This window comes from Perognathus longimembris, chromosome 1 (assembly GCF_023159225.1).
Source record: "Perognathus longimembris pacificus isolate PPM17 chromosome 1, ASM2315922v1, whole genome shotgun sequence".
In the NCBI taxonomy this organism is placed as follows: domain Eukaryota; kingdom Metazoa; phylum Chordata; class Mammalia; order Rodentia; family Heteromyidae; genus Perognathus; species Perognathus longimembris.
In genome coordinates, this window is record NC_063161.1 from 132,289,011 (window position 1) to 132,312,671 (window position 23,661).

At 38.4% G+C, this 23,661-nt stretch overlaps 1 protein-coding gene and 1 long non-coding RNA gene across 2 annotated transcripts in view; both read left to right on the forward strand.

Moving 5' to 3' along the window:
- The window catches only part of Dcaf10 (DDB1 and CUL4 associated factor 10), a 44,004-nt gene that overhangs the window by 11,100 nt on the left and 9,243 nt on the right, over positions 1-23,661 (forward strand). The window contains exons 2-4 of the mRNA XM_048335580.1: positions 569-682; positions 13,850-14,047; positions 20,751-20,953. Of these exons, the coding sequence (XP_048191537.1) occupies positions 569-682; positions 13,850-14,047; positions 20,751-20,953 (515 nt within the window). The remainder of the gene's footprint in view (positions 1-568; positions 683-13,849; positions 14,048-20,750; positions 20,954-23,661) is intronic.
- Positions 15,222-15,916, forward strand: LOC125345074. Its single transcript, XR_007209703.1, has 2 exons — positions 15,222-15,409; positions 15,636-15,916. It is a non-coding gene; the product is annotated as an uncharacterized LOC125345074 (long non-coding RNA).

The following is a 23,661-nucleotide window of genomic DNA, read 5'->3' on the forward strand; positions in this document are numbered from 1 at the left end:
TGTGTGTAAATTTGTTTTGGTTCTGGGGTTTGAACTGAGGGCTTTCACTTTCTAGGCAGGTGCCCTACCACTTGAGTCGTACCTTCAGCCTTTTTTTCTTCTTTCTTTTTTTTAATTAGTCGTGGGGCTTGAACTCAGGGCCTGGGCACTGTCCCTGAGCTTTTTCGCTCAGGGCTAGCACTTGAGCCACTGCTCCAATTTCAGTTTTCTAGTGGTTAAATGGAGATGAGAGTCTCATGGACTTTGCTGCGTGGGCTTACTTTGAACCTCAATCCTCCTTATTAGCTAGGATTACAGGCATGAGCCACCAGCACCCACCTTTCTTTTCTATTTTTCAGATTTTTGCCTGGGCTAGCCTTGGACTGCAGTCATTCTACCTATGTCTCTACATAGCTAGCATTATAGGCATGAGTCACTTACTGTGCCTGCTGCCATTTTCTAGTATCCTTGCTAACAGTAAATGGTATCACTCTTTTACACATTTGCTACTGTTTATTTACTAATTATAACTAAACAAGTTAGAGAATACTAGAAAGCCAAACAAAATAAATCTGTTATTTGTTTTCAGATCAGTGCTGACAGTTGCCTGTGAACAGACTGAAGTCCTGCTTTTTGACCCTATATCTTCAAAGCACATAAAAACACTCTCTGAAGCTCATGAAGACTGTGTAAATAATATAAGGTGAGTATGATAGTGAAAAGGCAAACTTATGAATTCAGATGTTTTATTTTGCAAGTTAGTATTCCATGTCTTATCTAGTAGTGCTAACTCATCCACATGATTGGATTGTAATTCTAATTCTTTGTAGAATTTATTCCTTTAATTACAAAATTTACTGTCAACCTTTTTGAATGGAATATTTCTGAAATTGTTTACTTCCATGATTTTTTCTTTCCTCTATATAGCAAGGTCATCATCACAAACATCAGCCATATGTTCTACTATTCTGTTTTGCTTTACATCTCTCATCACCATCCCAAATCCAAGCCACTGACAGTAAAATATACATATATAATAGAGAGAACTTCTTTGTAATATTATTGGAAGCTCTTTAAATTCTCAACAGTTTTCAAGTAAATACAATTGAACAGTTTATGGATTAATATGCAGTCATTGAAAGGATGGATACTATATAGCAAGTGGTTGGGATAATATAGGATAAAATCATGATAAAATTATACAAGCATGAAATGATGCAGAAGAAAAAGATTAGAAGGAATTACTTTTAAGTGTTAGCATAGAATGGGTAGATTATCATTGATTTTCTGCTTACTAAACCTTTATGAAATGAGATTATATTAGTTTTATAATTAATACTTTTAATGTTTAAAAAATGTGAAGATTACTTCTAGGCAAGGTAATGTACTGAGTTTTGATATTACTCAGTTGCTTCGAATATATGTAAGCAGTAGATTAAGTAGCACACAAGGTATAGCAAAGTTCTAAAACAATGTAAGAAATATCTTTGTGGGTGAGGCACAGCGCTTTAAGCAGAGCTGAAACCACAGGCTCACTGAGTTTTCATTCTAGGACCAACATTTATTAGTAAATTTATCTCTTCATTTAAAGGGATTAAAAAATGCTAACAGGCTGGGAATATGGCCTATTGGCAAGAGTGCTTGCCTCACATACATGAAGCCCTAGGTTCGATTCCCCAGCACCACATGTATAGAAAATGGCCAGAAGTGGTGCTGTGGCTCAAACGGTAGATTGCTAGCCTTGAGCAAAAAGAAGCCAGGGACAGTGCTCAGACCCTGAGTCCAAGGCCCATGATTGGCCAAAAAAAAAAAAATTGCTAACAATCTTCATGTGAGGTAAGAACAAGAATCAGAATCACTAATGAAGCCCAGAGTTTTGTTGAAATGTCTGTCTCATTTGTGAAAGACTGGTAGAAGAAAAAAAATATTACTTGGGGCTATAGGTTTTAGCTGATAAAAACATAGCCTCATCACATGGACCTGAATTAAATCACTTGCTGAGTCATTGACTGAATGTATATGTGTGGTCCGTACAATATTATCATAGAACTGGAGCCCTGAAAAATCATCGTAAAGCCTGGTTGTGGATTGTGGGCCCAGATGGTCAAGTAGAGGTAATTCTAAAATAATTTAAAAGGAGGAGAGAAAAGAGAAAGTTAAAATCTTTTCCTATTCAACCCTACAACCAAAATTCACGAAGACATCTAATATTAATATAGTAGATTCAACTGCCAGGCCTGGCATGGCTATGCACACCTCTGTAATCCTAGCACTTGAGAGGTAGAGATACAAGGGCTGTGAGTTAACAGCAGCCTAGGCTTCACAGCAAGTTCAAGGTCAATCTTAGCTATATAGCAAATCCTGTTTCAAATACAAGGACTAGGAGTGTGGTGTGTAGCTCAGTGGCAAAGTGCTTGTCTATCATGTATAAGGCCCTGGACTCAACCTACAGACCTCAAAAGATAAATAAAAATCACCAGAACAGACATTTTCTTTGGATGGAATTAATTTTAGACAGTAGTCAAAAAAAACTTTATTTAAAAAATAAATTATTTATTTTTTTTTGACTAGGTAATACATGCACGTGGTACAAAATTCAAAGGTACAAAAGGGTAAACAGTGAAAAGTAAGTCTATTTCCACCTCTGTCGCCTAGCCACCCAGTTTCCCTCCCCAGAGGCAACCACTGTTACTAATTTTTTGCTATCCTTTCTGAGATAATTTGTGTGTACAAGAATATATATATACACATACACATGTGTATACATATATGTGTGCATATACAGACACATACATATACTTTTATATAAATGGTAGCATTCTACACATACTTAAATCCCTGCCTTTTTACATTGAATGTATTTAGAGATCATTCTGTTTACTATCCATGGGATGATCTTACTCATTTTTAACAGTTGTATAGTATTCCATTGGTTGAGAGAAACATTTAAGCATGTTTAACATATAGAAGAAATGCAGAGAGCTGTTAAGAGTCCTGAAAATTATAAAAGCAGTGAAACAAGAACAGGTTAATGTAGTAAATAACTAGAACACATGAAGATTAAAAATATAGTTGGCACATAAGAACTTGGAAATGTGAGAGGGAGGTTATGGGTGTAGTTTAGTGGTAGAACACTTGCCTAGCATGTGCAAGGCCCTAAGTTTGATCTCTAGCATTACTAGAGGGTAACAAAATAGGAAGTGTGCTGAAAGAGGCATGTCTTGATTTTAGGCCTGAGAGTATAATTCAGAGGTAGAACAAGTACTTAACTTGTGTGTTGATGTGGGTTCAACCCCAGCACCAAAGTAAGAAACAAAGTAAAAACCTCAGGGCTGGGAATATGGCCTAGTGGCAAGAGTGCTTGCCTCACATACATGAAACCCTGGGTTTGATTCCTCAGCACCACATATATAGAAAACGGCCAGAAGTGGCACTGTGGCTCAAGTGGCAGAGTGCTAGCCTTGAGCAAAAAGAAGCCAGGGACAGTGCTCAGGCCCTGAGTCCAAGCCCCAGGACTGGCAAAAAAAAAAAAAAATTAAAAACCTCAATTGAGATAAGCTCTACTTTTTTACCATAGATGAATGAACTGGTAAATTGGAAAACAGTATTACCTAGCACTAGAGAGGTTGAAGCAGGAGGATCTGAGTGGAAGGGCAGCCTGGGCTACATATTGATATCCTATCTCAAAATGAAAAAAATATTTTAATATACTATGTCAAAAATATTTTAATATTTAAATTTTTAATATTAAAACATTTAAATATCTTAATCTGTAGTCAATATAAAACCTGTTGAGATATTTTACTTTCATTTTTTCAAGAAACATCTTTAAAATCCTGTGTGTATTTTTTTTATTTTAGAGTGCATCTTGATCTAGTCCATATATCAAATACTCAAAAGTCACATATGACTAATGGCTGCCATTTTGGACAGTGTAGCCTAGTTCTAGACAGTGACAACAAATAGGTTGAATGTGTGAGGGAATTTGTTCAGTGAGGCTATTATATGTAAAGCCCATATCATGTTTAGATACATTTATTTATTTATTTATTGTGCTGGCCCTGGGCTTTGAACTCAGAGCCTGGATGCTGTTCCCTGAGCATTTGTGCTCAAAGCTTAGCACTGTACCACTTGGGCCATAGCTCCATGTCCAACTTTTTTTTTTTTTTTTTTGGGCCAGTCCTGGGCCTTGGACTCAGGGCCTGAGCACTGTCCCTGGCTTCTTCCCGCTCAAGGCTAGCACTCCGCCACTTGAGCCACAGCGCCGCTTCTGGCCGTTTTCTGTATATGTGGTGCTGGGGAATCGAACCTAGGGCCTCGTGTATCCGAGGCAGGCACTCTTGCCACTAGGCTATATCCCCAGCCCCATGTCCAACTTTTTTGGTGCTTAATTGGAGGTAAGAGTCTCATGTACTTTCCTGCTCAGGCTGGCTTTGAACTGTGATCCTCAGATCTCAGCCTCCTGAATAGCTAGGATTACAGGTGTGAGCAACCAGCACCAAGCTCTTCAGACACTTTTAGATCAGTACATAATTAAATGTATACAATGAAAGAACTAAGTATACCTAAAATAAGTATAGATTATTTGTAACTCAGAAGCAGGAGCAAGCTATATCAGGTCAGTAGAAAATAGAAAAGCTTAAAAAAGTTTAAGTATTTTAAAACAAAGAGATGATAAATAGAAAACAAGGAAGAGTTCTAAATATGAGTGGGTCACAGTATTGTCCCAATACTGGGGCTTGAACTCAGGGCCTCATGCTCTTGGCTTTTATACTGATGGCTAGCAGTCTACCACTTGAGCCATGCCTTAAGTTCTAGGTTTTGTTTTTTTTTTTCTCTTGGTAGTAAGATAAGAGTGACAGGCTTTCATGTCTGGACTGGCTTTGAACCACAATCCTCAGATCTCAGCCTCCTGAGTAGTTAGGATTATAGGCATGAGACATCCCACTTCCTCAATTTTTAAAAAGCACAAGGAGAGGCCCTGGGTTTAATCCCTGTACTACAAAAGAAAGAAGAAAGAAAAAGGCACAGATTCCGCAATTTATAATTTGAAAAATAAGCTGAATCGTCAGGGTTGGAATGTGGTTTATGTGGTAGAGCACCTGCGTGGCAAGCAGGAGGCAGAGTCCAAACCCAAGTACTGCAAAAAAAGAAACAAATGAGCTGGGTGCTGGTGGCTCACACCTGTAATCCGAACTGTTCAGAGATCTGAGGATTATGGTTTGAAGCAGAAAAGTCATGAGATTCTTACTGCCAATAAATTACAAAAAAAAAAAGCCAGAAGTGGAGCTGTGGCTCAAGTGGTAGAGTGCTAGCTATGAGCAGAAAAGCTCAGGGATAGTGTCCAAGCCCTGAGTTCAAGCCTCAGTACCAACAACAACAAAAAGTAAAAAGAGAAAAACAGAAACTTATTGATCTATGTACATTTTTCAGATGTATGGATGCAACAGATATTATAACCTCCCTCTCACATATGCTCTCAGAAATGAGAAAAGAACCCTGTTGGAGATTATCAACACCAGACAAATAAAAGATCAGATGCCTTAATAAAAATAAAATGCAACAGGACATATTAATAAAAAGAAGAATCTACTTAAAACATATAATAATCAAGATATTTTTTTCCCCTCTGATGGTACTGGGGTTTTTAATTCAGGGCCTTGTGCTTGCTAGGGAGGCACTTTACCACTTGAGCTACTAGACCAGCCCATAATCATAAACTTCCATGCACTTTAAACATTACCTTGAACCAAGTGCCGTGGTTTATGCCTGTAGATCCTGTTTACTGGGAGGCTGAGATAAGGTAGATTTTAGGGATTAAACCAGGGCCTTCTGCTTATTAGACAAATGCCTTACCACTTGAACTACAACCTCAGCTCTCCCTGGTCCTTTTAATAAAAAATATATCCAGGTCACCCTGGACAGAAAGTTAGTGAGAATTTATCCTAGCCAATAAGAAGCTGGGCACGTTGGCATTCCAGCTGTGAGGAATGCATAAACAGAAGGATGGAGGTTCAGACGGGCCCAGGAAAGAAGCTAGACTCTATTCAAAAAATAACTTACGAGCTTGGCGCCAGTGTTTAATGCCTGTAATCCTCGCTACCCAGGAAGCTGAGATCTGACGATCATTGTTCAAAGCAGTTTGTGCTTGGGAGACTCTTATCTCCAATTAACCACCAGAAAACCAGAAGTGGCGCTGTGGCTCAAAGTGGTCAAGTGCTAGCCTTGAGCAAAAAAGCTCAGGGACAGTGTCTTAGGCCCCAAGTTCAAGCTCCATGATGACCAGGAAAAGGAAAAAAATTGCAAAAAACAGAGTTGCAGACATAGTTCAAGCGGAGGAGTACCTGCCTAGCAGGCACAAGGCCCTGACAAATTCTTTTTTTTTTTTTTTTTTTTGCCAGTCCTGGGGCTTGGACTTGGACTCAGGGCCTGAGCACTGTCCCTGGCTTCTTTTTTGCTCAAGGCTAGCACTCTACCACTTGAGCCACAGCGCCACTTCTGGCCTTTTCTGTTTATGTGGTGCTGAGGAATCGAACCTAGGGCTTCATGCATGCTAGGCAAGAGCTCTACCGCTAAGCCACATTCCCAGCCCCCCTGACAAATTCTTAATGTCAACAGTAACAATAAAAACCTTGAGATATACAAAATGAAAACAATTATGATTCTGAATATGAAATCATATCTATTTAAAAGTTACCTTGTAGAAAATTTTAATATTCTAAATTATACTAGCAACATGTCTTGGGTAAAATATATATAGATATGTAAACAAATGTGTATATTTTAATATTTAGTGGAGTGATTGATAAAGGGATCCTTATGCCAAAAGTGAAATGGAAGGAGGAATGCAAAGAAGTGAACAGATGCTCCCCTAGCTTTTACCCTAGAAGCATCTGCCAATTGTTGGTGACCCCGAACTTCTGTTTTGACAGATAAGAGGAATAGGGGATGGGGGCGTTAATTCTAGGGTAGTTAAAGACTGCATAAAGCTGGGACCTCAAAGAGCTAACTTGAACATAAAGACAATGAAACCTGTCTTGGTCTAGATTAGCATTGGTGGAGGGGTGTCTAAAAATCTCTGCAATTATATAACCACAAGGTAATGTTCATGCATGTGTTGGGGGACAGGATGTCCAAATTTACACTACCATGTGGCCCAAAACCTCCAGCCAGGATTTTAAATTGGATCCAGGTTGGAAGGCTATCAGGTACTTTTTTTTTTTTTAAAGCAAATTGTCTCTGGAGAATAAAAGATAATAAAAAAGTGAATTCTTCCCACATTACTCTTATTAATTCAACAGCAGAGGTATTATAAATCGTTGGTGGAAAAATAGAAAGAAGGGAGTTGGAAGTTGGTTTTATATATATGAAACAACAAACAGGCTGGGCACCAGTAGCACATCCTAGTTACTCAGAAGGCTGAGATCTGAGGATCATGATTCAAAGCCAGCCTGGGCAGGAAACTTCTTGAGACTTTTTTTTTTTTTTTTGCCAGTCCTGGGCCTTGAACTCAGGGCCTGAGCACTGTCCCTGGCTTCTTTTTGCTCAAGGCTAGCACTCTGCCACTTGAGCCACAGCACCACTTCTGGCCGTTTTCTGTATATGTGGTGCTGGGGAATCGAACCCAGGGCCTCATGTATACAAGGCAAGCACTCTTGCCACTAGGCCATATTCCCCAGCCCCTTCTTGAGACTTTTATATCCAATTAACCAGCAAATAAACCAGAAGTGGAGCTGTGGTTCAAGTGATAAAGCAGTAGCCTTGAGCAGAAAAGCTGAGGGACAGTGTCCAGGCCCTGTGTTCAAGCCCCACAGTCAGCAAAACTAAGCAGGGTATAAATGTCATTTTGTACATGACAAGACAGACATGTAATGCTTCTTATCAGCTGCGTGGCCCATATTCTGTATTGATAATTTTGTATGGCCCATGAACGATGTTATAGATATCCAAATGGCCCTTGACAAAAAAAAAAAAAGGTTTCCTACACCCACAGCTTTAGAAGAAAATATAGAGTGTATTTGATAGGGCACTAGCCATGAGCAAAAAAGCAGAGTAAGATTATAAGACCCAGAGTCCACACTCTAGTTCTGGCACCAAAAAGGAAAAAGGAGGAGGAGGAAGGAAGAAAAGAAGAAAAGAGGAGAGAGGAGAAGGGAGAAGAAAGAAGGAAGAGGAAAAGGAGGAATCATAATAGTTTAAGTAGATATATAGGTTTATAGGAAAAGGTATTTATTTTCCAATATCATAACCAAAAAATTAGTATTCAGACTATATAAGGCCGATAACAAAATATGCAGAGAATTACATGAGAAAAACCACAGTGAATAATAAATATAGAAATATTTTCAAGCTTAGTTATGGCAATGAAAATAAAAGTACCAAATATTTGCAAAGATGTTGAGAAATCTGAACCCTTAAATATTATCGAGGGGTATTAAGTCATTGGTTAAAATTATTTTGAAAAGCAATTTAGCAAAATATGACAAAATTTAAAATTATGCTACTTTCTGAGAAATTAGTGTCAATGATAATTAACCAAGAGGTGTCTTAAAAGGGAAGGTTCATTATAGCATTATTAGTCCTAGAGAGGGGTTTGGAATGAGTTGAATGTCCATGAAAAGGAAATAGGTAAAGAGGTTGGTAGACTCTCAAATGGAATACTATACACGTGTTAAATGACCTAAAGTCATCAGCGTCTCAGAAACAAGGTTGAGAAAACCTAATTGTAGAATGAGCTATACATTGTGATACCATTTATATAAAATTTGAAAACTTTACAACCATCAGCTTGATGAAGATACCTAGAACTGTGCCTTTTGCACAGTGAGTGCTCATTAAATATTTAGAAAATAAAGACAAAACAATATGTTATTGCTGGATATATACATGTCAATTCATGATGTTCAAAGCTTGCCTAGGGATTGACAGTAAGTTTTGGATAGTGGTTTCCTCTGGAGAGGGCAAGGGGAGGGGAATGGGATTGGGGAGGGATAGGCAATTATTTCAACTGTGTTTGTAAGGTTTAAATATCTGAAAGATAACAAAATGTTACAATTTGATAAAGCTGGGTGGTGGGTATCACAGGTGTTTGTTATATTCTTTGCAGTTTTTTTTGTTTCTAATATTTTACAATTAAAATTTTTCTTATCTCAAAAATAGGCTTATATCAGGTTGTTTGCCCTACTCAAAACATGCTGACTAATCTGCTATTAGTGTTTGTTCTTTATTAATGTCAGCTTTCATTTGCTGCTGTCAGTGTGCCTGCCCCAGTACCTCTGACCTATAAATTTGAATCTTCTTCTGATCTATGATTAGAAAAATGGATTTTAAATCTTATTTAAAAGTACATATAACTTAATAACATGAATTTAGAGTAGGGATTTGAAGGGTCCTCTGGTGCATGAATTTAAATGTGAATTTCTTAATAATACTAACTTGCACTTTTTAAATACAACATGCACCAAATTTTCTTTGAAGCACTTTTCATATATTGTTGAATCACTTCTTTACTCTTTTTGAATAAAAATAATTATCAATATATAGCACAGATTGACTTTGAACTTGTGATCTTCCTGTCTCACTTTGTCCCATCTTTATAGTTTAGTTATGTGTGACAGTTAATGTACTTGTTCTAAGGGATAAACTACAACTCAGATAAAGAGACTTGCACAAGGTCTTATATATTAAATGGTAGAAGTATACTCAGAGTATGAATTAGAATTCATAGTTAGATTAATTTTATTAGACTATTTCATCTTTCTGTTCAGAGATGTGGGCATATATTTTCTAGTTTAGTTCTGGGTAGTCATTCTGTACATGCTTGGTAATGTCTTCTGGTTTATTTCTTAGTTTTATGACTTGCTTATCTTGTAAAATAAAAACATTGCTAGTGGAGAATATTTTTATTACCTCATGTTTGGGAAAAGGAAAAAAGGTATAATTTAAGCATAAACACCTATTTATTATACAGGCTCACTTTTCATTCATGAGAACTTTTATATTTGGATTTAAAGGTCACCTGCAATTATAAGGCTGCAGACAGAAGCCCCAAGGTCACCATAAGAATATTTACTTACTGATGTGAAAATTGATTTTTTTTTTGCCAGTCCTGGGCCTTGAACTCAGGGCCTGAGCTCTGTCCCTGGATTCTTCCCGCTCAAGGCTAGCACTCTACCACTTGAGCCACAGCGCCACTTCCGACTTTTTCTATATATGTGGTGCTGAGGAATCCAACCCAGGGCTTCATGTATGTGAGGCGAGCACTTTACCACTAGGCCATATTCCCAGCCCATAACTCACAGTTTATATCACTCTCACTGTCTGTTAGTCTGTGAATGATTGTTTATTTTCCAACAATATAATATAAATACAATATTTAGCAATGTAAGCATGACATTTATATTGGAACCAGGCATTAGTGACTTAAGCTTATAATCCTAGCTACTCAGGAGGCTGAGATCTGAAGATCTTGGTTTGGAACAAATCTGGGCAGACAAATCCAAGAGACCTATATCTCCAGTTAACCAGCAAAAAAAGCTCTAACTCATGAGTACTAATACCAATATAGATGGATGGATGGATGGACGGATGGATGGACGGACGGACAGGTATAGATTGCAAAGGATCTAGAATTCTACACAATAAATACTGAAAACTTGTGAATGTCTCACAATACTAAGGGAAAGCTTTTGGGAAAATTGATAAAACTCTTAAATGTTTATACAAAAATGACAACATAGTACAAAACCCAAATATGGAATAAAGATGTTATGTTCTATAATAGCTTTGAAGATTATTTTTAAAACCCAACACTTAATTCATTTCTGTGCTAAGAATTTATATGTAGCTAACTAAAAATATTCAAGTTATTTCACTTGAATAAAATTTGTGCATCTGTTATAAGAGAATTCATCTTCAGTTTCTTTTTCCTCTATCACTTGCTCTTTGATAATGAATTTAGTTTATCCAAATCTGTATTAGTCATATGTTGAAGTTTTGTGGCAACACTTGACTTTGTGACTTCAAGACACTTGAATTTCAGCATATGTGAAGGATTGTCACAGAATGTTGCAGTCCCTTTATTTATCACAGAATGTGGAATTATAAATGCAATTTTTAACTCAGTAGATCATACCAGGTTTTGATTGGAGAGGACTGGGCTGCATCTCTGAGGATTTTTCCAACATTTCCCATGCTCTATATCTGCTTATTTTGGAATAAAAATTATCCTAAGTGGTTTAGCTGAGTTCCTCATCTGTACTGTTAACATTCTAGGATTATTCTCTTTAGCAATGATTCTCCAGTCCAAAACATTTTAACAGGCAATATTTTGGGACACAAATGTGCCAACTTTAAGAAGAATTGAATTTTTCCTTAAGGTAACCTTATTTCAAAATTATTAACTTTGACTGGATGTTGGTGGCTCACACTTGTAATTCTAGCTACTCAGGAGGCTGAAATAAGGCAGTTCCAAGCTAGCCTGGGCAGGAATTTTTGCCGATGAGAATCTTATCTACAGTAAACCAGCAAAAGAGCCAAAGTCCAGCTATGGTTCAAGTGATGAGTGTTAGCCTTGAGCAGAAGAAGCTCAGGGACCCCAGAACTGGGGCTAAAATTTGTGAAAATGGAACAACATATTAGTATTCTGTTTTGAAGGACAATTTGGTTTAAATGTATCAGAAATGTATCATATGTTTACAAACTTGCTTCTATATTACTCTGGAAGGAATGAATTTAGAGAAATAGAGATAAGACCATTATTTGGTGGAAAGGATGTTTATTGTTTTGCATTTTGAGACAGAGTCTCAGCTTAGGCTGGCCTGGAACTTTTCATCCTTCTGCCTCAACTTCCAAGAGATCAAAAGTAGAAGTAGGTCCTCCGATGACCACCTAGTGATTTTTTTTGAGGAGGGTGGTGGGTCGTAGGTCTTGAACTCTGGGCCTGGGCACTGTCCCTGAGCTCTTCAGTCCAAGGCTAGTGCTCTACAACTTTGAGCCACTGGGCCACTTCCAGTTTTCTGGTGGTTAATTGGAGATAAGAGTCTCATAGACTTCCTTGCCTGGGTTGGCTTTGAATTGCAATCCTCAGATCTCAACTTCTGAGTAGCTAGGATTGATTACAGGTGTGACCACCAACACCTGGCTTTGAATTTTTTTTAATAGTAAAATATTGTAAGAAACTCAGACATCCAACAGTTGTATATTGTGTGTGTGCATGTGTATGTGTGTGCACGTGTGCACGCACGCTTGTACTGGTGCTAGGACTTGAACTCAAGGCCCACATACTGTGCCTTAGCTTTTTTACTTAAGGCTGGTATACCACTTTGAGCTCAACCACACCTCCATTTTTGGCTTTTTGCTAGTTAATTGGAGATAATAGTCTCCTGGACTTTTCTGCCCTGGCTGGCTTCAAACTGCAGTCCTCAGCTTTTTGCATAACTAGGGTTATAAGCACGAGCCACCAACATTGGGCTTGCAGTTTCAAAAAGAAAGAAAAAGATTGTCATTAATATATTTAATTTCTAACACTGGAACAAAAAGTCACTTGGGACCCTGAATAAAATCACCAGTATTGAAAGAAAAAACAAATCAAAACAGTGATGTCTATCAGAACTAAAAAAGAAAATAAATGAAAAAAATTTCCATTGGCATGGCAGAATATTCAAGCAAGGCAGAACTAGCAGTGTAATCAGTCACAGTAGTTATTCTTGGTAATGGATTGTTCTTTTTTTTTTTTTTTTGGCCAGTCCTGGGCCTTGGACTCAGGGCCTGAGCACTGTCCCTGGCTTCCTTTTGCTCAAGGCTAGCACTCTGCCACTTGAGCCACAGCGCCACTTCTGGCCGTTTTCTGTATATGTGGTGCTGGGGAATCGAACCCAGGGCCTCATGTATATGAGGCAAGCTCTCTTGCCACTAGGCCATATCCCCAGCCCCTGGATTGTTCTTACAGTTTTAAAAAATATTCAATAGCTGAGCACTGGAGGCTCAAACTGTAGTTGTTCAGGAGGCTGAGATCTGAGAATCACAGTTCAGAGCCAGCCTAGGCAGTAAAGTCAGTGAGACTTACTTAGCTTCAGTTAAGCACTAGAAAAACCAGAAGTGGAATTGTGGCTCAAGTGGTAAGTACTAGCCTTGAGCAAAAAAATCTCAGGGACAACATCCAGGCCCTGAGTTTAAGCCATACAACTGGCACTAGGTAAATAAATAAATTCAGTGGAGATGTATTTTATAATTAAACGTAGTTACTGGGCTCAAGTAAGTGAGTGGTCTGATGTTTCCCGCTTACGTTCACTTTCACACAATGTACTTTTATACCTCTCTATTCCTTTGCCCATCTCTTAGCCACTTAGGGAGTTCCTGCAAGTCTTTTACAGTTAATTAAAATAACACTATGTAATCTTTCCTAACTACTCTCATTTCTTTGATCATTCTACACAATTATTTTATGTAAATATGTATTTAGGTTTTTCCACTAGGTAGTGAACTCCTCTCATTCACTCATTTAATAAATATTTGTTGAATGCTTATGTTCATAGCACTGTATATGTTGAGTACTGCAACACTAATCATAAGCTAGACAGTTCTTTTCCTCCTACCACTGTAGAAACATACAATCCAAACATATACTCTTATTTCCAGTTTCAAACAAGAATCAATAATTTAAAGGAAATGGACTAGATTATAACATGGAGCTTACTAAATCATAGCCTATGTGAATTATACTTTTTATTGTGTATCAGAATCACTGGGCTTATTACAGGGAACTTGTCCTTTATTTTCTTCTTTCTTGATAATATAGAGATTGTTTCTCAAGTCACATTTTCTTTGAAAAGAGATTAAGTGAACCAGTGTTTCTTTTCTGCTTTTGTAGATTTCTTGATAACCGGCTGTTTGCAACCTGTTCTGATGACACTACAATAGCACTATGGGATCTGAGAAAATTGAACAACAAAGTATGCACTTTACATGGCCACACTAGTTGGGTGAAGAACATCGAATATGATACTAATACAAGACTCTTAGTAACATCAGGATTTGATGGAAATGTCATTATTTGGGACACTAACAGGTTTGTGAATAAAATACTTAGGATTATAATCAATATGATAAGTTGAAACTTTTTACAATATGAACAAATACTATGTGCTGTGCAAACCTTGAGAAGAAAACCTGGCTTAAGGAAAAAAATATTCCATCTTTAATTACTTATTCCTGTATATATATTGCAGCTTAAGATTTCGGACTTGAGTGTAGTGCTAGTCTACTTGCCTAGCGTGTGTGACCTGAGTTTCATCCCCAGCACTGCAGATGTGTAAAGGGATGAAGGGAGGGAGGGGATAGAAGGGGTGGGGGTGGGGGAAGAGGAAGGATGAATTTAAAAATTGATTTATAAAATGAGTTTTTAGTTAAATGAAAAATATTTCTGTTATATCCTTTGTGGAACAAAATTGTTTCTCGTTCTTTGCCTTCAGTTCTAAATATATTTATTTTGTAAGTTTTGCACTTAATGCATTAAGAGAAACAATCTCATTTGGAGTTCTTCTGATCCCAAAGGGAATATTGGACAATGAAATGCGGTACAGTTTTGGCTGTCACTGAAAAGGGTGGATACCTGTTGACATTATTTGGCAAGGACCATAATTTCTAAACGTTCTGTATTACTCTGGGCAGGTCTACACAGTGAACCAGTTTTCTCACTTAAAATACCAGTTATGCCTCAGTTGCATAAAATATTTCCTCATGTGTCAGTAAAATGATTCCTCAAAGAGAAATACGTTACTTAAAGTGTTGAAATTTGAGAAAAAAGGAAAATATACTTGTTGTATGGTCAAATCTCAATATATTAACATCAGGACTATTTCTGAAATTCTGTTCAGAGATCATATTAAAAAGGGAATGGTCTTGTTAAAGATTTGTAGCTACACATAATTGAGTGAAGAATAAAGGATAGATTTTATTTAGGCAGACATACCTATTAAAAAAGTAATGGGCTTGGAATATGGCCTACTGGTAAGAGTGCTTGCCTTGTATACATGAAGCCCTGGGTTTAATTCCTCAGCACCACATATATAGAAAAGGCCAGAAGTGGCGCTGTGGCTCAAGTGGTGGGACAGTGCCCCAAGACTGGCAAAAATAAAAATAAAATTAAAAAGTAAACAGGGAGGAGTTGGAGGCATGGCTCAGTTGGGAGAGTGCTAGCTAATGGGCAAAAGCATCAGGTATGGAATTGGAGTTCTGGTCCAACATGCCTCCCCTCAACCTCCCCCCCCCCAAAAAAAAAAAAGGCAAACAGGAATGGGCACCTGTGGCTCATTCCTGAAGTCCACATTACTAGGGAGTTTGAATTCACAAAAAGTTCCAAGAAACCCCTTCTCAATCAATAGCTGCTATCATCCTAGCTACATGGGAGGCTGAAATTGGGATGATCTCAGTTTTTTTTTGTTTTTTTTTTTTGGCCAGTCCTGGGGCTTGGACTCAGGGCCTGAGCACTGTCCCTGGCTTCTTTTTGCTCAAGGCTAGCACTCTGCCACTTGAGCCACAGCGCCATCTCTGGCTGTTTTCTATATATGTGGTGCTGGGGAATTGAACCCAGGGCCTCATGTATACGAGGCAAGCGCTCTTGCCACTAGGCCATATCCCCAGCCCCATGATCTCAGTTTTAGGCCAGCCCAAGCAGTAAAGTCTGAGAGACTCTTATCTCAATGGAAGTTGAGTATGGTGGCATGTTCACTCATCCCAGTTGTGGTGGGAATCAAAAAATACAAAGATCACACAGTACAGGTACATAGCTGGCAGGAAGCAAGACTCTCAAAAATAAGCAGTACAAAAAAGAGCTGAAGATAAGGCTTAGTGTTAGAGTACTTGCCTAGCGGATGCAAAGCCCTGAGTTCGTTACCTCCAGGGGGTAAAAATACCACCCAGAGTAAATACATAAGCACAAAAATAGGATAGGCACATAACCTAAACAACAGTGTAATCATTAAAACCGCATATGGGGCTGGGAATATGGCCTAGTGGGAGAGAGCTTGCCTCCTATACATGAAGCCCTGGGTTCCTCACATATATGGAAAAAAAACCAGAAGTGGCGCTGTGGCTCCAGTGGCAGAGTGCCAGCCTTGAGCAAAAAGAAACCAAGGACAGTGCTCAGGCCCTGAGTTAAGTCCTCAGGATTGGCAAAAAAAAAAAAAAACCAACAACAACAAAAAACGCATATGAACTAACCTGGCCAGTTAAAAGATATATAATGCCAGATTGGATTACAATGTAAAATTAAACTATGTTTCTTGCAAGGGACACCTAAAACATACAAAACCAGAAAAGTTGAAAATAAATTAGGAAAAAAAATACCTCAGATACACACAGATAAAAAGATATAGCCATAGTTGATTGCAGACAAAATAAAAGTTTAAAGCAAAAAGCATTATTATTTTTTTTTTTTTGGCCAGTCCTGGGGCTTGGACTCAGGGCCTGAGCACTGTCCCTGGCTTCTTCCCGCTCAAGGCTAGCACTCCGCCACTTGAGCCACAGCGCCGCTTCTGGCCGTTTTCTGTATATGTGGTGCTGGGGAATCGAACCTAGGGCCTCGTGTATCCGAGGCAGGCACTCTTGCCACTAGGCTATATCCCCAGCCCCGCAAAAAGCATTATTGATAAAAGGCATTATAAAGATTCATTCCACTAGAAAGTAAATGAATTTTCTTTGTATATACCTAGAAACAAAGTCTAAAACCATAAAATATAAAACTGGAAACAATCACAAGAAATCCTCTTCTAGTGGAAAGTGCCAACACCATTCTGTTTGCTAATAGATCAGTAAAAAATGAGTAATGCTACAGAAAATTTATTATTGATAAGCTTGATATATTAAATAAAATTATGTTCTCAACAAACCTCTGAAGCAGACCTAGAGCACAAAAAATTAGAATGTATTAGTGCTAGCCTTGAATAAAAAGAAGCCAGGGACAGTGCTCAGGCCCTGAGTTCAAGCCCCAGGATTAAAAAAAAAAAATTATCAAGTATAAGATAATACAAAACTCAACTCTTTTCCTATTGATTATTTTGGTTATGTCTGAATTTTTTGTTTTTTAGTTTTGAGACAGTTCTCAACTTTGTAGCTGGGCTGGCCTCAAATTCACTATCCTCCTTTCTCAACTGGGATTACAGGCATGCACAACTACTTTTTTTTAAAAAAAATACATTCTTTTTATAATAAGCACACTGAATAATGAATTAAGAGATTTTTTACCTCTTTCAGTTGATGGACCAAAGATAAGACTTGGAGCCCTTCAAAAATGACTTCCTCTGAGCACTGGTGGCTCATGCCTATCATAGCTACTTGGGAGGCTGAGATCTGGAGGACCACAATTCAAATTCAGTCAGGCAACAAAATTTGAGATTCTATCTCCAGCCAAGTCAGGCTAGTGGTAAGGTTTACATGGTAGAGTACCATCTGAGCCAAGCTCAGGGCCTTGAGTTCAAACCCTGGTACCAGCAGAAAAAAAATATTTTTTTTAACAAAAGGCTTTAACCAGGCACCATGTTTCACACTTAATAATTCTAGCTTCTTGGAAGGCTGAAATCTGAGGAACATGGTTCAGAGCCAGGCCAGGAAGACAAATCTGAGAGACTCTGTCTCCAGTTAACCAGCAAAAGGGTGCAAGTGGAAGAATGGCTCAAGTGGTAGAATACCATTTGCAAGTGAGAAAAGCTGTGAGATGATGATGCCAGGAGGCTAATCCCCAGTGTGCTGGCACAAAAGAACAGGGCCTTAACCTATTTATTTAGTTAACCCTATATTTTACTCAGAATTTCTAGTCAGCTTTAATACCTCTTATCCATGAACAACCAGTGGTCATCAGACATAAAAAAAAAAAAAAAATCTCCCAGTATGGAGACACAAATGATAAAAGAGTTCTTTGAATAAACAGAGGCAACATGGGGAGGAAAAAAAGAAAAAAAAATTGAAAACAATTAACATGCTGGTGCAGGAGGCTCACGCCTGTAATCCTAGTGAGGAGGCTGAGCTCTGAGGATCATGGTTCAAAGCCAGCCTGGGCAGCACAGTCCCAGAAACTCTTATTCCCAATAAACTACTCAAAAAAAGCCAGAAGTGGCATTGTAGCTCAAATGATAAGAGCACTAGCCTTGAGCTCAGAGAGGCTAAGAGACAGAGCCCAGGCCCTTTGTTCAACCCCAGGACCAGCAAAAAACAAAACTACTCAGGAGGCTGAGATCTGAGGATTGTGGTTAGAAGCCAAAAATGTCCTTGTGATCTCCAATTAACCACTCAAAAGCCAGAAGTGGTGTTGTGGCTCAAGTGGTAGAGTGCTAGCCTTGAGCACAAAGAGGCTCAGAACAGTGCCGAGGCCCTGAGTTCAAACCCTACAACTGACAAAAAAAAAATTTTTTTTTAAGAAATTAACCATCCGTGGTCTAGAAATAAAGTTTAGTGGTAGAGTATTTGCCTGGCGTACACAAGGCCCTGGATTTAATCTCCAGCACCACAAGAAAACGTTAAAAAAATTTTTTTAAACTATTGAGGGATAAGAAATTATAATACTTAAAGCAAAGAACAGGATACAATAGAGGAGAGAACGAGCTTTTAAAATAATACTACTAGTATGTTTTTATTTATGTACTTTGTAGATATGATATGGTTTATGGTTTTAAAAAAATCAAGAAAAGTAATAACTTAATGGTAGAGATGGGAGTAGGAATAATGGGAGAGAACAATAGAAGCAGTGACATTAATCAACGCTCATTGTACTCATAACCTGGCTTAAGGAATTGTAACCTTTGTACAACTACTTAATAAAATTTTAAAAAGAAAATAAGCAATAAAGCAAGAAATAAAAATCTTACCACAAATACTGGACAGGCAGGTTTTTTGTTTTGTTTTAAAGCCAAATACAACTTGAAATAAAGGACTGGGATTATGGCTTAGTTGTGCTGGCCTAACATGCTTGAGGTTCTGTGATTTTAAAAAAGACAACTGGAAACTTAACAGGACTGGTCAAATAGCAGGTAAGACATCTATTTGAAGTTCCAAAAGAATAGAGAAAATGGGGGAGAGGCAATATTAGAATAATGTTTAAACATTTTTCAGAATATATGAATAATATGGATCTTAAGATTTAGAAAGTCAGGGGCTGGGAATATGGCCTAGTGGCAAGAGTGCTTGCCTCTTATACATGAAGCCCTAGGTTCGATTCCTCAGTACCACATATATAGAAAATGGCCAGAAGTGGCGCTGTGGCTCAAGTGGTCGAGTGTTAGCCTTGAGCAAAAAGAAGCCAGGGACAGTGCTCAGGCCCTGAGTCCAAGCCCCAAGACTGGCCAAAAAAAAAAAAAAAAAAAAAAGATTTAGAAAGTAAAATGAATCCTAATAAGATAAAAAAAAAATCCAAATTCACACATATCAAAGTTAAACTGCAAAATTCTAAAGACAGAAGATGAACCAGAAGGTTACAAATAGTAAGCTACCTAAAGTAACATATAGACTGATGGCAGATTTATAAGTATTAGCAGTGAAAACCATAATTCTGTGAAATTTTATTCTCAATATTGAAAGAGAACTAACTCTGAACTTTATGTGCTCAGCTAATCTTTGGTTCAAAAAGAATGAAATAATTGGGCTGGGGCAGACTCAAGTGGTAGAACACTTGCCTAGAAGCATAAAGCTCTAAGTTCAAATACCTGTACTGCCAAATATAGCACCAAAAGAGAACGATGTATAGATTTCAAAGCAATAAAACCTTTATTACAACATTTTATTTTAAAAATTCTGCGGGATATATTTCTGAAAGAAAGAGGATGATCTGAAAAGGTCAGAGAGAAAAGAAGGAATAGTCAGCAAAACAATTGAAGGGCGGGCTGGGGATATAGCCTAGTGGCAAGAGTGCCTGCCTCGGATACACGAGGCCCTAGGTTCGATTCCCCAGCACCACATATACAGAAAACGGCCAGAAGCGGCGCTGTGGCTCAAGTGGCAGAGTGCTAGCCTTGAGCGGGAAGAAGCCAGGGACAGTGCTCAGGCCCTGAGTCCAAGGCCCAGGACTGGCCAAAAAAAAAAAAAAAAAAAAAAAATTTGAAGGGGCAGGGGACATAATACACATGGTAGAGTATCTGCCTGGCAAGCTTCAAGCCTGAGTTCAAATCCCAGTATCACCTCTTCCCACAAAAAGTTGTAAAGTATATGTATAAATCTAAATATACATTGAATTACCTGTAAGTTTTGCCTTGAAAAGCAAAATAATTTGACTAGCACTGAGCTATTATGTTTTTTAATGTATTTAAAAATTATTATCAAGGTGATGTACAGAGGAGTTACAGTTTCTTAAGTCAGGTAGTGGGTACATTTCTTTTTGGACAAAGTCACCGCTTCTCTTGCCCTCTCCCAGTTTTTCCCTCCCTTCCCCACACATAGTTGTATAGTTTATTTTACTTATTTACTTATTTTTTGTCGGTTGTGGGGCTTGAACTCGGCCTGGGCTCTGTCGGTGAGTTCTTCAGCTTAAGGCTAGTGCTGTACCACTTGAGCCACAGCACCCACTTCTAGTTTTCTGGTGGTTGATTAGAGATCAGAGTTGAACTTTTCCGCTCCGGCTGGCTTTGAACCATGATCCTCAGATCTCAGCCTCCTGAGTAGCTAGGATTACAGAAGTGATCTACTGGCACACAGCTGTATAGTTTATTTTCAATATAGTGTCTAGTTAGTACTACTGGCCATTATATTTTTAACAACTAGTTTTATTGGTTTGAATTTTTCTGTAGGTGTACAGAAGATGGGTGTCCGCATAAGAAATTCTTTCATACACGTTTTCTCATGCGAATGAGATTAACACCAGATTGTTCCAAAATGTTGATCTCAACGTCCTCTGGATATCTCTTGATTCTGCATGATCTTGACTTAACCAAGTCTTTGGAAGTAGGTAGCTATCCCATTTTGAGAGCCAGAAGAACTACATCAAGTTCAGGTAAGATTTTCTGATTAATAAATTTTGTAAAGAATCTGAGACAAGGGCTGAGAGTGTGGCTTAGTGGTAGAGTGCTTGCGTAGTATGCATGGAGGCCTGGGTTCGATTCCTCAGCACCACATAAACAGAAAAAGCCAGAAGTGGTGCTGTGGCTCAAGAGGTGGAGTGCTAGCCTTGAACAAAAAGAGAAGCCAGGGACATTGCTCAAGCCCTGAGTTCCAAACCCTCAGGACTAGCCTGAAACAAAACAAAACAAGAATCTGAGACAAAGCTGGTGATAGTGGTGGCACATGCCTATAATTCTCAGAAAGCTGAAATCTGAGATTTTGATTCAGCCACCTTAAGTAGACAAATCTGACTTTTATCTCTAGTAACTGGCAAAAAGGCAGAGTGGAGTTGTGTTTCAAGTGCTAGTAGAGCACCAGCTATAAGAAAAAGCCGGGCTGGGGATATGGCCTAGTGGCAAGAGTGCTTGCCTCGTATACATGAGGCCCTGGGTTCGATTCCCCAGCACCACATATACAGAAAATGGCCAGAAGTGGCGCTGTGGCTCAAGTGGCATAGTGCTAGCCTTGAGCAAGAAGAAGCCAGGGACAGTGCTCGGGCCCTGAGTTCCAAGCCCCAGGACTGGCCAAAAAAAAAAAAAAGAAAGAAAAGAAAAAAGCCAAGTAGAAGTGCAAAGTCTTAAAGTCAAGCCCTAGTATCAGCAGAGGGGAAAAAAATAATATCTGAGACATAAGGGTAGTTGGAGATTATGATAGCTATGTACCTCTTCTGAGAATAATAACGTGAAAAGGGGAAGATGGAAAGACATCTAAATGTTTTGTATACATTTCCAACATAGTATTAATTTGTGCCTTTGTATTACATCCAACCTAGGAAGAATAACTGCTAATTTCTTTTGAGTCCTGCTAGCTAGAGAATCTTTAATCAGCACCTTGGAATCATAGGTATCTGAAAAATTAGTGACGGCTCAAGCCAGTATTAATCTAAGATCCTTCTGTAACCTAGCAGACCTTTGAAGTTATGGTCATTGTGTTAGCTTTAAGTATGTGTTGTATCATAGACTCCCAGATGTCTAACGTGCTCTTGTTAGATCCCTGTCCCTTATCCCAAAGCTGATTCCACTAGACTTAAGTCAAATTGGGGTTCAGAAAAACTTAAGTACTATATTTTGTCAACATTATATAATAAAGAAATTATCTTTCACCTCTCAAAATGAGAGGACTGGTGTGGGAGCATATTTATCATAAATACTTGGTATTTATTAACAAAATTTCAGGGGAAAAACTTACTTGGAACACAGACTGTTCATAAAGAAAACTTGAAATGTTTGAACTCTTCCTCCTGTGTGCTTAGAGCCACTCCTGAAGACTTCTTTGGGAAAATATAAGCATATTTAGATTATAGTTGCTCAATTTTAACTGTTAAAAAGTTGAAATTTAAGTTTCATCAACTAACTTGCAAACAAATGGATCATGCGTGTGAAGTTAAGCTTCTCAAAAATTGTGTCAGTGGCTCATGCATGTAATCCTAGCTACTCAGTAGGCTGAGATCTGAAGAAGAAGTTTGAAGCCAACCCAACTCCAAAATGACCATGAAGAAGCTAAGTTGGAGGATTGTCCAAGTACAGACACTAAACCTCAGATGTGCATCTGGGTCATCTATATTCCTTTTACTTACCCTGAGGTTCTGATGCAGTGTGGCCTTGAAGGTAGAAAGGGGCCTGACTTTGGGAAAGCAGGAGAACTAACCTTCATCCAGGCAAGTCCTTTGTGTCCCTAAACATTACTAGCCACAGACCCTTCTTCAGTGAAAGCAGAAATTGCTGATAGTGACAGCTGACAGAGGGCTGCTAAGAAAGCAGTTCGGAGGTCAGAATGTGTAGTCTGTGGATGAGGGTGAGAACACATTATTTCTTCCCTCTCTCCCTCCCTCCTTCCCTTCTTTTCTCTCATGAATGTGTTTAGGTATTCACCTTCTTGCCGTTACACATTCTGTAACAGGATGACACAGAAGATGTTCCCCAGATGTGAGACCCTCAACTTTGGACTTCCCAGCCTCCCGACTATAAGGAGGAAATCTCTGTTCTGTATAAAAGAAAAAGTATGGCTGGGATATAGCTCAATAATAGAACACTTGTCGAGCAAGTGCAATGTCCTGAGTTTGATCCCCTGTCCCAAAAAAAGAAAAAAGACAAAAGCAAAATAAAAGGATTGCCCTTAAAAAAATTAGGGATAGGGACATTAACAACCAACTTTAGCTTAGTATGAAATAGTGATCTAGAACATGTAGTTGACTTTTTTTTTTTTATTACTTAAAATCCAAGCAGTCTCAGTCCTCTAAAATACTAAGGAATATCACAGGAAAATCGATTCATAATAATTTCAAGCAAAGGTGTAAGACTAGCCTGGAAATGAATGATGAAACTGAAGTTGCTGTTTGAATATATCAGATGCATATATCCAGTATTCATTTTATTTTTTGTAATATATTTTAACATAAAGCTTTATATTTTGTTGCAAAGGTAGTACTTATGTTATTTCAAGAATGGTTATAGAGGGGGCTGGGAATGTGGCTTAGCGGTAGAGTGCTTGCCTAGCATGCATGAAGCCCCGGGTTCTATTCCTCAGCACCAAATAAACAGAAAAAGCCAGAAGTGGTGCTGTGTGACTCAAGTGGTAGAGTGCTAGCCTTGAGCAAAAGAA